The sequence below is a fragment of the Pan troglodytes genome, chromosome 1 (assembly GCF_028858775.2).
Source record: "Pan troglodytes isolate AG18354 chromosome 1, NHGRI_mPanTro3-v2.0_pri, whole genome shotgun sequence".
Classification (NCBI taxonomy): Eukaryota; Metazoa; Chordata; class Mammalia; order Primates; family Hominidae; genus Pan; species Pan troglodytes.
In genome coordinates this window covers 185,005,676-185,018,488 of record NC_072398.2, presented here as the reverse complement: position 1 = coordinate 185,018,488, position 12,813 = coordinate 185,005,676, and the positions used below count along the sequence as shown (strand labels likewise).

General features: G+C 39.6%; 1 protein-coding gene across 13 annotated transcripts in view; it reads left to right on the top strand.

Annotated features, from left to right (window-relative positions):
• Positions 1–12,813, top strand: part of MAST2 (microtubule associated serine/threonine kinase 2) — a 236,294-nt gene that overhangs the window by 145,776 nt on the left and 77,705 nt on the right. For all 13 annotated transcript variants that reach the window (XM_063781249.1, XM_016962041.4, XM_016962036.4 and 10 more), the window contains one exon: positions 10,697–10,788. In XM_063781249.1, coding sequence (XP_063637319.1) covers positions 10,697–10,788 — 92 coding nt within the window. The remainder of the gene's footprint in view (positions 1–10,696; positions 10,789–12,813) is intronic.

The window sequence follows — 12,813 nt, the reverse complement described above, 5'->3', positions numbered from 1 at the left end:
CCAGCCTGGGCGACAGAGTGAGACTCCATCTCAAAAAAAAAAAGTCATATGGAACAAGAAAAGAGCCCAAATCGCCAAGGCAATCCTAAGCAAAAAGAACAAAGCTGACTTCAAACTATACTACAGGGCTACAGTAATTAAAACAGCATGGTACTGGTACAAAAACAGGGACATAAACCAATAGAACAGAATAGACAGCCTATTTTAAAAATCAGGGGTTTTAAAATCGTAGGCCACACACCTATGATAACCTGATCTTTGACAAAGCTGACAAAAACAAGCAATGGGGAAAAGACTCCCTATTCAGTAAGTGGTTCTGGGATAACTGGCTAGCCATAAGCAGAAGACTGAAGCTACATAGTACCCCTCCTTTACATCATATACAAAAATCAACTCAAGATGCATTAAAGACTTAAACGTAAAACTATGAAAACCCTGGAAGACAACCTAAGCAGTACCATCCTGGACACAGGAATGGGCAGATTTCATGACAAAGACACCAAAAGCGATCGCAACAAAAGCAAAAATGGACAAGTTTAATTAAACTTAAGAGGTTCTGCACAACAAAAGAAACTATCAACAGAGTAAACAGACAACCTACAGAATAGGAAAAAATATTTGCAATCTGCATCTGACAAAGGTCTAATATTCAGCATCTATAAGGAACTTAAACAAATTTACAGGAGAAAAACAACCCCATTAAAAAGTGGGCAAAGGACGTGAACAGATACTTTTCAAAAGAAGGCATACATGTGACCAACAAGCATAAGAAAAAAAGCTCAATATCACCGAGCATTAGAGAACTGCAAATCAAAACCACAATGAGATATCATCTCACACCAGTCAGAATGGCTGTTGTTAAAAGTAAAAAAATAACAGATGCTGGCAAGGTTGTGGAGGAAAGGGAATACTTACACACTGTTGGTGGGAGTGTAATTTAGTTCAACCATTGTGGAAAGCAGTATGGTGATTCCTCAAAGAGCTAAAAGCAGAAGTACCATTTGACCCAGCAATTTCATTACTAGGTATATACCCAGAGGAATATAAATCATTCTGCCATAAAGACACATGCACACGAATGTTCATTATAGCACTATTCACATTAGCAAAGACATGGAATCAACCTAAATGCCCATTAATGATAGATGGGATAAAGAAAATGTGGTACATATATACCATGGAATGTTATGCAGCCATAAAGAACAAGATCATGTCTTTTGCGAGAACATGGATGGAGCTGGAGGCTACGATCCTAAGTAAACTAACTCAGGAACAGGAAACCAAATACCGCATGTTCTTACTTATAAGTGGGAGCTGAATGAAGATAACTCATGAACACAAAGAAGGGAAAACAACAGACATTGAGGTCTACTTGGGGGTGGAGAGAGAGGAGGGAGAGGAGCAGGAAAAGTAACTATTGGGTGCTAGGCTTAATATCTGGGTGATGAAACAACCTATACAACAAACCCCTGTGTCAGGAGTTTACCTATGTACCTGAGTATGTACCCCTGAACCTAAAAAATAATAATAATAACAGTGGGAGCCAGCTTTGAAGCTTCCAAAAATGGGGTCAGGGAGGAGATGTGCTAGTCTCAATAACCTTGAGGGGAAAAAAGATGAGGTCTTGGCTTGTTTAGTGTAAGCAATTAGAATGGACACCCCCTACATACAATTAGGACCCTCAAAAGACTTCACCCTCAGTGCAGGAATGGACTAGGAAAACCACTGGCATGTACAGATAAAAAGAACTTTCTTAATCTTATCTGGATTTTAAATAGGGCTTTTAATAAAGGAAAGACATCTCCCTTGAAAATTTCTACCTGTAAGCCTTCACTTAACTGAAATTGGGGGTTGGAGTTTATACTCTTTGTGTGGTCTAGAAGCTGGTTCTGGGCTGGTAATAACTCTGGCTCATCTGTCAGAAACAAACTTAACACTTCTATTAAGTGACATACACTCAAATCAGGTAGCATAGGATTCTCATAAATGCAGCTTCACTGAAGGTAAGTTTGTAGTACAAAATTACAAACCAACCAACCAATCTCCCCTAAGTGAAAATCAATAGATAAAAGAAACAGTTTGGAACTTAGGAAAGTAGCATTAGAGGGTGGGCACAGTGGCTCACAACTTTCATCTTAATACTTTGGATGGCTGAGGCGAGTGGACTGCTTGAGCCCAGGAGTTCGAAACCAGCCTGGGCAACATGGTCAAACCCTGTCTCTACAAAAAAATACGAATGTTAGCTGAGTGTGGTGGCTCATGCCTGTAATCCCAGCGCTTTAGGAGGCTGAGGTGGGAGGATCGCTTGAGCCCGGGAGTTCAAGACCAGCCTGAACAACATAGTGAAGTCTCATCTCTACTAAATTTTTTTTTTTAATTAGCTGGGCATGGTGGTGCATGCTTGTTTTCTCAGCTACTTGGGAGGCTGAGGTGAGGATTGCTTGTGTCAGGGAGGTCAAGGCTGTAGTGAACTGTGATTGTGCCATTGCACCCTAGCCTGGATGACAGAGTGAGACCCTGTCTCAAAAAGAAAAACAAAGTAACATTAGAGATTAAGACTGTAAGATTAGTATATTTAAAATTATTAAGAATATAAAAGAAGGAGGCTGGACGTGATGGCTTATGCCTGTAATCCCAGCAGTTTGGGAGGACAAGACGGGCGGATCACTTGAGCCCAGGAGTTCAAGACCATCCCAGACAATATGGTAAAACCCTGTCTCTACAAAAAATACAAAACTTAGTCAGGCATGGTAGCATGGGCCTGTGGCCCCAGCTACCCTGGAGGGTGAGGTGGGAGGATCACCTGAGCCCAGGAAATAGAGGCAACAGTGAGTGGAGATTGAGCCACTGCACTCCAGCCTGGGTGACAGAGTGATCCCCTGTCTCAAAACAAACAAAAAAGAATATAAAAGAAGGAAACAGAAACAAGAGAAAAAAAGACCAAATATATTTGGACAAAAAGCTAATTAGAATTCGAGGAATAAAATATATGTATTGTGTTGTTGAAATTGAAAATGCAACAGTCGTGTTAAATAATAGAGCTGTGGACAAAGTAAAATTTTTATCAAGAGTGCAAGACAGAAATGGGAAGATATAAACTATGAATGAAAGCTAAGAAATACAGAAGATATGATCAGATGGTCCAACAGAATATGGAGAAATGGGAAGAGGCAGTATTCATAGAGATAATGACTGAGACCTTCCAGAACTGATTAGAAACAAACAAGGAACATCTTGAAGCATGGTGAGTCCCCACTATAATAAATAAAAATAAATCCCCATCTAGATACATTGCAGTACCGCAGAGCCATGAAAACAAAGAGAATATCTTAAAAGAACCCTCAAGAATTCACTAAAGTAAAAGAGCTCAGCAAGAAAGTTCACTCAAGAAAATTGAAAATATATGTTCATGCAAAAACTTGTAAACAAATGTTCACAGCAGCAGCATCTATGATAACCAAAAAGTAGTAGCAACCCAAATACCTTGTCATTTTATGAAAGGATTAACAATTGTGGCATGGAGAATTTATGCATGCCACAACATGCATGAAAACATGCTGAGTAAAAGAAGCCAGACACCAAAGACTACATAATGTATGATTCAGTTTCTGTGAAATGTCCAGAATACGTAGAGTCCATAGAAACAGTGAATCCATAGAGACAGTACGTTGGTGGTTGGTTGTGGGGAGAATGGGATGGAGAATGACTGCTAATGGGTACAAGGTTTCTTTTTGGCAATGAAAATATTCTGGAATTAGATAGTGGCAGTGCTTGCACAGCCTTGTGAATATACTAAAAATGAATGAGTTGTACATTTTAAAAGGGTGAATTTTATATTGTTGGAAATATATCTAAAAAAATAAGTTAATGGTTAAAATAAAGCAACCAGACAGAAAAAGAAAAATTAAGTACAAAGGAACAGCACTTCTGCTAAGAGTAAGCTTTTCAACAGCAATAACAGGAGCCCTAAGACTACAGAATAATATTTTTAAAGTATTGAGAAAAAAGTTACTCTGAACAAGACACTAGAATTATCCATACTTGCTAAATTAGCAATGGAAGTGAGTGACCAAAAAAAGCCATTTTCAGACCATCAAAAACCAAGAGAACAAAATCTATAGAGAAGATTTATTACTATCAGATCCTCTCTGAAATAATTACTACAGGATATATTTCAGAAACAAAGAAGAAATACATGAGATCCCAAGAGGGAATGTTAAGCAGTGAAATTAGAAAATACATGAGTAAATCTAAGCAAGCAATTATTGTATAAAATAATAATTACTAATTTGGCAATGTAAAAGTAAGATAGACCTGAAATAATAGATTGTAATAATAGGTAAGTTGAAAGGGAGTGGGAGGATTGGAGTTAAAAGCGATCTAGGATCTTTTAATTTTGTTCAGAAAGAGAGTTGAGGTGCTGGTTAACTTTAGACTTCGTTGAGACAAGAACACCTATTAAACCTTGAATAATAACAACTACTTTAGGACAGAAAAAAACAAAACAATATGTAATTTCTAAACCAATAGAGCCGAGGTTAAAAAAAAAAAACTTGATTAATTCAAGGAGAGTTGCCATCAGACTTGGAGGAAAACTTTACCTTAGAGCAAAGACTTTTTTCCTAGTTCCTCTGATGCCTGCTGCCCTTGCGGGGAATTCTGACTACCTGCTTCTGTGGAAATACATTCATTTGTTGAATAAACACTTGTCGAAAACCTCCTATGCCCTGTGTACTATTTCTAGGTGATTGGGATACCTCTTAGAGCTCACTCTAGAAAAGAAGAAACAGACAGTAAACATAGTTTATGTAGTATGTTAGAAGATGACAAATGCTATTGGGAAAAAAGGTAGACCAAAGGGGATTCAGGAAAACAGAAAATTGGGAAGGTGACATTAGAATAAAGCCTTGAAGGAGTGAGGGATTTTTGCCATTGTGTAGTTGAAGGAAGGACATTGCAAGTAAAGGGAACAGTTAACGCTGGTCCTAGTAGCTAGAAGTGCCTGTGCAAAATTAGCAGCCTGTGGAAGGTTTTGAGCAGAGGAATGAAATAATCAGATGTGTGCTTTAAAAGAATCACTGTGGCTTGCTCATATTAAGAACAGATTAGGGTAGAAGACAAGAGTAAACCAGAGAGACTAGTTAGGAGGGTATTGAAATCCGGGTAAGCAATAAATAATATATCAATAATAATATAATGGATACGTAATAATATCTCCCTTTATTGGGGAGGGAATATGTATTTTTCTCCCACTCTCACTTCCCCGTCTTAACCAGGACATCTTGGTTGTTACTCTGAAATATTATAGCATCTGGAAGTGCTTGACTGTAACCAGCTCCACATTCTTCTTTATATTGTTTACACTTATTGAAACAGAAGTGATCTTTTCCTCATTCTAAATTCTAAAAGGTGCCTGCCAAGTACTATCCAGTCACGGAGTGCTCAAGTTCCTAGGAGCAGCTAGACCTCTGAGATTTGGAGACTGGAGAGACCTAAGGGATCTGCAACCAGGCATCTTATTCCATACCCTTTGTTGCTTCACAGTGGGAAGCAGGCTTCCTAAGTAAATTTACAGCAGCTCTTGCAGGGGTCAGATTTTCCGAGTGCCTGCTAGTTGCTGGAGGGAGGGGTTTTTGAAGGCTAGAAACGAGCTACTACTCTCCAAATGTGGTTACAATTCAACATTGTCACAGAGAATGCACGATATGCCTTAGCCCTTGTTCTTGCTGTTGACTGAGATGACCATGGCGAGGTATGTAAGAAATTGAAATGCCAAGTCTCACTCCAAGTAGCCAAGTGACTGGGATGATTTAACACCAGTCTTTGCATGAGGTAGCTAGCTCAGGGGGCTTCCAGGCTACCACTCGTCCGCTGAGAGTTAGTGTACCCAACTCTGCAGATATCCAGTACTTCATCTTACTGGAATGAAAGAATTAAGACTTGCCCTTTATCTTCTTAGGATCCTGGGGAAATGGCCAGAGCCTGTTGAAATGGAAAAATTAGCCAGTTCCTTGTTGTGGATCTCAGCTGAGTCATGGTATCTGTAGCAGAGTGTCTGACCTTTTTTTCCCCTGGCAGCTGTTAAAGATTTGCCAAGTGAGATTATGTGTACCTTTATAAAAAGGCATGTGGCCTGGAAATACGATCTTTAGTGTTTTGGCTTTTATTTTAAATTTTAAATAAGGTTAAGGCAAATGAAGCTGGAATTAATTATCCGTCCCTGAAGTTTCAAGAAATTTTCACTTTCAGACACAAGGATTTAGATATAACAGTTTGATTTACCTTTCATAGGCCAGGTATACATGTATCTTCTTTATTTTAATCCTTGTAACAAATCATACTCATCCATTCATTTAACAAATACTTATTGAGAGCCTACTGTGTGCCAGGCAGTGTTCTAGGTATTGAGGAGTGCAGCAGTACACAAAGCATACAAAAGCCCCTGCCCTCATACAGTTTAATTTCTGATGAGAAGAGAGACAACAAAATGAATGTGCAAAATATATACCATCATATATATATTGGGGATTAGTTCCAGGACCCACACGGATACCAAAATCTGCAGATGCCCAAGTCTCTTGTATAAAAGAGCATACATAATATTCGCATATAACCTATACACATCTTCCTGTATACTTTAAATCATCTCTAGATTATTTATAATATCTAATACAAAGCAAATCCCTGCAAATAGCTGTTATACTATATTTTTAACATTTATATTATTTTAAAAGTTTAAAAAAATATTTTCCACCCATAGTTGGTTGAATCCATGGATGTGGAACCCACATGCTGACTGTAGTGTGTTAGATGATGATAAGTGCTAGGAGAAAAATATATCAAGAAAGGGGGATAGAGAGTTTGGGAGGGTTTGCAATTTTAAATAGAATGATCGGGGAAAATTCACCCAGAAGATTGTACTTGAGCAAAGACCTGAAGGAAGAGGGGAGCAAGCCTTGAGGCAACCTGGGAGAAACATAGGCAAAGGAAATCCCAATTGTAAAGGCCCTGAGATGGGTGGATCGCATGGCATTTTCTAAGAAAGGCAAGGAGGCCGGTGTGGCTGGAGAGTGAGCAGGAGGGAGAGAGGTCATGGAGAATCCAGACCATATAATGCCTTGTAGGCCATCATCAGAACTGGCTTTTTCTCTCAGTGAGACAAGGAGAATTTTAAATGGAAGAGGGACATGATGTTGCTTACATTTTAAAATTTTTGTATAGTTTTATTGAGGTATGATTGGAATATAATAGATTGTATGACTGTGATAATGAACATGAAGATAATGAACAGATGTATAACTCTCAGAAGTTTCCTCATGACTATCTATAATCCATTCCTTGCTTCTCATTGGGCAACTACTAATCTGCAGTCTGTCACTATAGATTAGTTAGCATTTTCTATAATTTTATATAAATGGAATTGGATCAACTAAACAATTTGTCCTTGTGAGTCCCACCAGTGAAATTTCTTAATTGTGGTGGGTCAAATTCAAATTTTATTTTTTTAGTGGTTCTACTTTTGAGAAAATTTTTATTTCACCTCTCCCAATGGATAGATGTTTATTTCAAGATACATTGCAACCTATTGTCAACACTTCAAACCTGCCAATCATTGACTTCTTGAAGGAGTGTAATTTGTTATCTATGGCTCCTAAATGTTCCTCATATCACCAACCCTTACTGTGGGTGGTACAATGCCAGTATAATAAAGACAGCTATTCATGGAAATTTGTTCACTGCAATTGCCAATCAGCATGAGTCTGTCTTTGAAAGGATTATTTTTTCACAAAATCCAGCATTTCCCTGAATAAGTGGCTTCATCTTCCCTTGTTATGGTCTATGGAAGTCACAGAGAGAGCAACTACTGCTGTTACTGGAATTTCAGTCCATACTGTGGTCAGTGTCCACAATTTCTGTCACAAAGTATGCAAGCATTACTTTGAACTACATCCGATACAGCTTAGTGGTTTAGGTCATTACTTGCAAATCAGTGAGTCCTGTTTTAGCCACGAAATCAAGTGTCACTATAGCCATGCTCTGGAGAGAGAAATAATGGGCTTTTGGTATGGTGGATACACCCATCAGCCAGCTATTGGTTATTTGGAAATTGTTGGTGACTGTTCTGCCCAAACCTTGCCACCTATTTTGCAGTGCCTAGTTGAGCACAGTTCATATCATCTCTTGGCATACATACCCAAAACATCTAGTGCTATTGAAATAAATGCAAAGCAAAGTGCAAGACCATGAGAGGAATTCGTCACAATGTGTTGGACTTGTATTTGGTCGAATTTATGTGGGATGATTGACTTGGAAATAATGTTTTCAATTCCCTTTTAGTGCATGTGTCAGAACAGTCTCCTGTTAAGTAACATTATGTTTGACTTTTGTTTTTAGTATATTTTAGTATAAATATCCAGGGACAAATTTTTTGATTGAATACACCTGAGAGGCAAATTGTTCAACTCATCCATGAAAGCATACAACATACTCTTTTTTGTCTGGCATCTTGCTTTCAGCATAATTATTTGTGAGATTCATCCATTGTGTGAATCAATTATTCATTCCTTGTTATTGCTGAGTAGAATTCCATTATGTGGATATACTGTGATTTGTTTGTCACTCATCTGTTGGTGCATATTTTAGGTGGTTTGTAGTTTCGGGCTTTCACAAATAACAGCATGTAAGTGGATCCTGCTATTTTATCCAGTCTGACAATCTCTGCCTTAACTGGCTATGTACTTAGAACATTTATATTTAATATGATTATTGGTATGATTGGGTTTAAATATGTTATTTGTTTTCTAATTGGCCCAACTGTACGTGTTCTTCTTTTTCTGGCACAATCATTGGCTCACTGTAGCCATGAACCCCTGGAGTCAAGCAGTCCTCCTGCCTCAGTCACCCAAGTAGCTAGGACTATAGGCATGTGCCAACATGCCCAGCTAATTTTTTTTAATTTTTATTTTCTGTACAGATTTGAGGAAGGAAAAGGGGTATTGGAGGTTTAAGGAGAAAATGTGAATTAGTTGTCTTGGAGAGTGAGCAAGCACATTACTCTGGTAAATGTGCTAAGATTGTCAGGCAGTAATGAGGCCCCACTTGATGTTTGTCACTGTGAATATAAAGACACATCAGCGAGCATGATTCTGGGTTTTTCTTCAGTCACTCTAAGTTCCCAGGTGCAGTTGCAAAATAGATGGAAAGCTTGGTTGTAAAGGGTTGGGATTTCACCAGGACTTTGGTGTCCTTGGGAGGTAGCAACGTTTCATTTGGAGCTAGAATTTAAAGCAGACACTCAGAAGAGAAATTGGGGATATAGGCAGTTTACTGATGACATACTGAGTTCAAGGAGGCAAAGTATAAGCTTTTCTCAAAGGTTCAGAGTAGTGGGAGACTGTCAGGTTAGAGAGTGGAAGGCATTCCATGGTGACTGAGGTAGTTAGGGGTATGGGCATGATTGGATTCCTCCTGATGGTTTCTTAGGGGAAAATGGTTATCATTTCTAATGATAATCTCTTTCTTGAGATTGATCTCATTCCTTCCATCAGCCCTACAGAGTCTGGCTGTGGCCTTCCCCATAGCTTCTATAACCTACTTTTTCTGTCATTCTCTCCTCCTGTCATCCACTCTTGACTTCTTTGCTATTTCTTGAACATCCCAAATTTGTTCTTGTCTCAGTGCCTTTACCTTTACTTTTCTCTCTGCCTCTCAGCTCTACTTTTGTCTGAGTCCTTCATATCATTCAGCTCTCTCATCAGATTTCACTTCCCTAGTTAGCACTCCCACACCAGTCTCTTATTTCCTTTCTCCTTTTCTCCCTCTCCCTCCCTCCCTCTCTCTCCCCCTCTATCCCCCTCTCCCCCTCTCCCTCTCTCTCCCTTTTTCTGTTCTTTCTTCCTCTTCCTTTTCCCACAGCACTGTTCACTCCAGTTATGAGGATAGAGACTGTTCTTTTGTTCCCTACTGCTTCCCTCCTAAGACACTGCCTAGTGTGTAGTAGGTGTTCAATAAATATTTGGATAAATATAAATGGCAAACTTCCCTAATGCCTTCAAAAGATAGACTGACTTTCAAATAAATTAATATGGACTTTTCAGTAATAGATGTTGCATGAAATGGCTTTTCATCACCATCTGGTTTTCTCCAACCAGAAGAAAAAGCTTCAGGCTTTAACATGTAGTGGAAAGCCCGTTTATAGAAGAAACCCAGGGCTGTTCTGACATTTATTCTGAAATGAGAATATTACTTAATTCACGGACTAAACGTTCTAAAAATAATAATTTCATAGATTAATAGTTTTGGGGGGTTCTTAGAGAATATGAGAATATTTTGACTTGTGCTTTTAATTTTGTAAATCAATTTGCAGTGGTCATTCTTCATTAGATACTGTTTAAAACATGGTTTTTGCCCATAGGGAGCTCCTTGTGTTTGCTTGGGAAGTAAAACTAAACATTGGAAAAGCACAGTGGCAATACAAGATGAAAGTCAAGGCAGTGAAAAAAGTTATTCCAAGGAGGAACACAGTGCTTTATGGAATCTAACTGATGCCGAGTGTAATTGCTGACCCAGTTCAGTTTAAAGAAGTATACTGTGCGGCCCATGAAATGGTGTCCCTCTTTAGTTCCTTAAAAACCACTCAAGGTCTCTGGGCCCATGGTGTGGCCCTATTATAATTCATATTTTGTTTTCATTGCAGTTGTCGGACAAGTAACCGCAAGAGCTTGATTGTGACCTCTAGCACATCACCTACACTACCACGGCCACACTCACCACTCCATGGCCACACAGGTGAGTGCTTGAAGGTTAAGAAAGGTTGAATGAAAGAGTGGCCACAGATGCCCAATTTCTTTCCTACTTCTCATGTTGTGCAGTTCCGTATATTACATTGTCACTTTACTTGGCTGACTGAAGCAGACAGAGCTCATGGGCTTGCTTTCTGTACGAGAATGAGTTAGCCTGCTTTTGACTCTTAGTTGTTTCTTACCTTGTTCTCTCAACATTCCTTTTAGTCTTGTACATATCTTGGGGCCAGGTATGTGTCCTGGGTTTATGGCCTCTGTTCTAGTGTGTTCTAGTGTGTTACAGCTCCATTCGTCTTGGGTCATTTGATGAGGAGTCCACTAATATTTTGTACTACCATGCCCAAGGATTAGGGCTCACAGAGAGGGTTTTTCGTCTAATGGGACTCCTGTTAACCTTCCTGCTCTTAGATTAGGAGATAACAAAAGCAAGAGGAGTATGTGTTTGTTTGTTTGTTTGTTTTTAAATAGAAACGAGGTTTCTCTATGTTGCCCAGGCTGGTCTTGAAATCCTAGGCTCGAGTGATCCTCCCACCTCATCCTCCAAAGTACTGGGATTATAGGTGTGAGCCACTGCACCCGGGTTGGAGTATTTGTTTCATAATGATACTGATATTACATACTGGAATTAAAGCAAATGACCTCATGGATTCAGGCTGCTCTAGCCCTGGAATATGGGCTCTTCCCGACAGTATAAGGACTGATTTACATGGCTCCGAAGAATAGATAAAAATTATGAGGCAGCTGGGCACAGTGGCTCCCGCCTGTAATCCCAGCACTTTGGGAGGCTGAGATGGGCCAATTGCTTGAGCTTAGGAGTTTGAGACCAGCCTGGGCAACATGGCAAAACCCCGTCTCTACAAAAAATACACAACTTAGCCGGACATGGTGGTGTACACATGTAGTTCCCGCTACTTGGGAGGCTGAGGTGGGAGCATCGCCTGATCACCTGAGCCCATGGAGGTTGAGATCATACCACTGCACTCCAGCCTGGGCAGCAACAGAATGAGACCCCATCTCAAAAAGAAAAAAAGAAAAAAGAAAAAAAATACGAGGCTTCCATTGATTCTGGCACATTGTCCTTCCCAGAGAGGGGCAGAAGAAAGACCTCATCGGAGTCAGCTATGTGCTTCTGTGTAGAAGGTATATTCTTGTATCCCAGGGGAACCAGGCCACGGGACTCAGCTTTGCTGAAAGGACTGCAGCACTTCTGTGCAGTTCATTGCTACACTCTTTATAATGGAAGATCTAAACCTACAGTTAGTGGCAATTGACAGACTTAGAACTGTTCAGAGCTTGCTGCCTGGGCGTAGAAAGCCATGGTCACTGTTGTCCTAAGCCTGGACCTTGTCTGTCTTTGGGCGTTAAAGCAGGATATCAAAGCAGTGAAATGGGTCAGCATCAAGCTGAGTAAGATGTGTATATTCTCCATGGATTTGTTTCCTTGCTCACAGTTTACTGTCTTTGGAGGGAGAAAGTGAGGGTACATGTGGAGTATTTGAGGGTCCTGAGAGTCTGGTGATTCTGAAACTGAACTTTGTCCTTGGGAGAAGGATCTCACCTTCTTTGGCTCAGATTCTCTTAGCCTAGAAGCCAGCCTTTTAGTGTGATGATGGCCCCTTTCCAAGAATCAGTAAATCTCTCAATCACAAGCTGTCACTTTAGAAGATACCACCAAGAGAACAGGGATCCCAGGGAACTGGAGACATACTTGACCTTTAAAGCAAAGCTCTCATTGTGCTTAGGTGCTTTCCTCTAAAAAAATTGACTGAGATTAGCTGGATTAGCTCAAACAGCACATCCTAGATTTTTAGAGAAACTCAGCATACATCTATCTGACCTGACCTTTTTATCATATAGGAATAAATTTAACATGTCTAGACCTTGTATATAGTTGCACAACTAATGTGAGTACTGAGCAGTAGTTACTACTGGCTGCTCTTCTCTAGATGATTATCTCTCTATTTAGATTCTCCACAGTTAGCATTTAGAACTAAATCTTCCTACTCAAGTG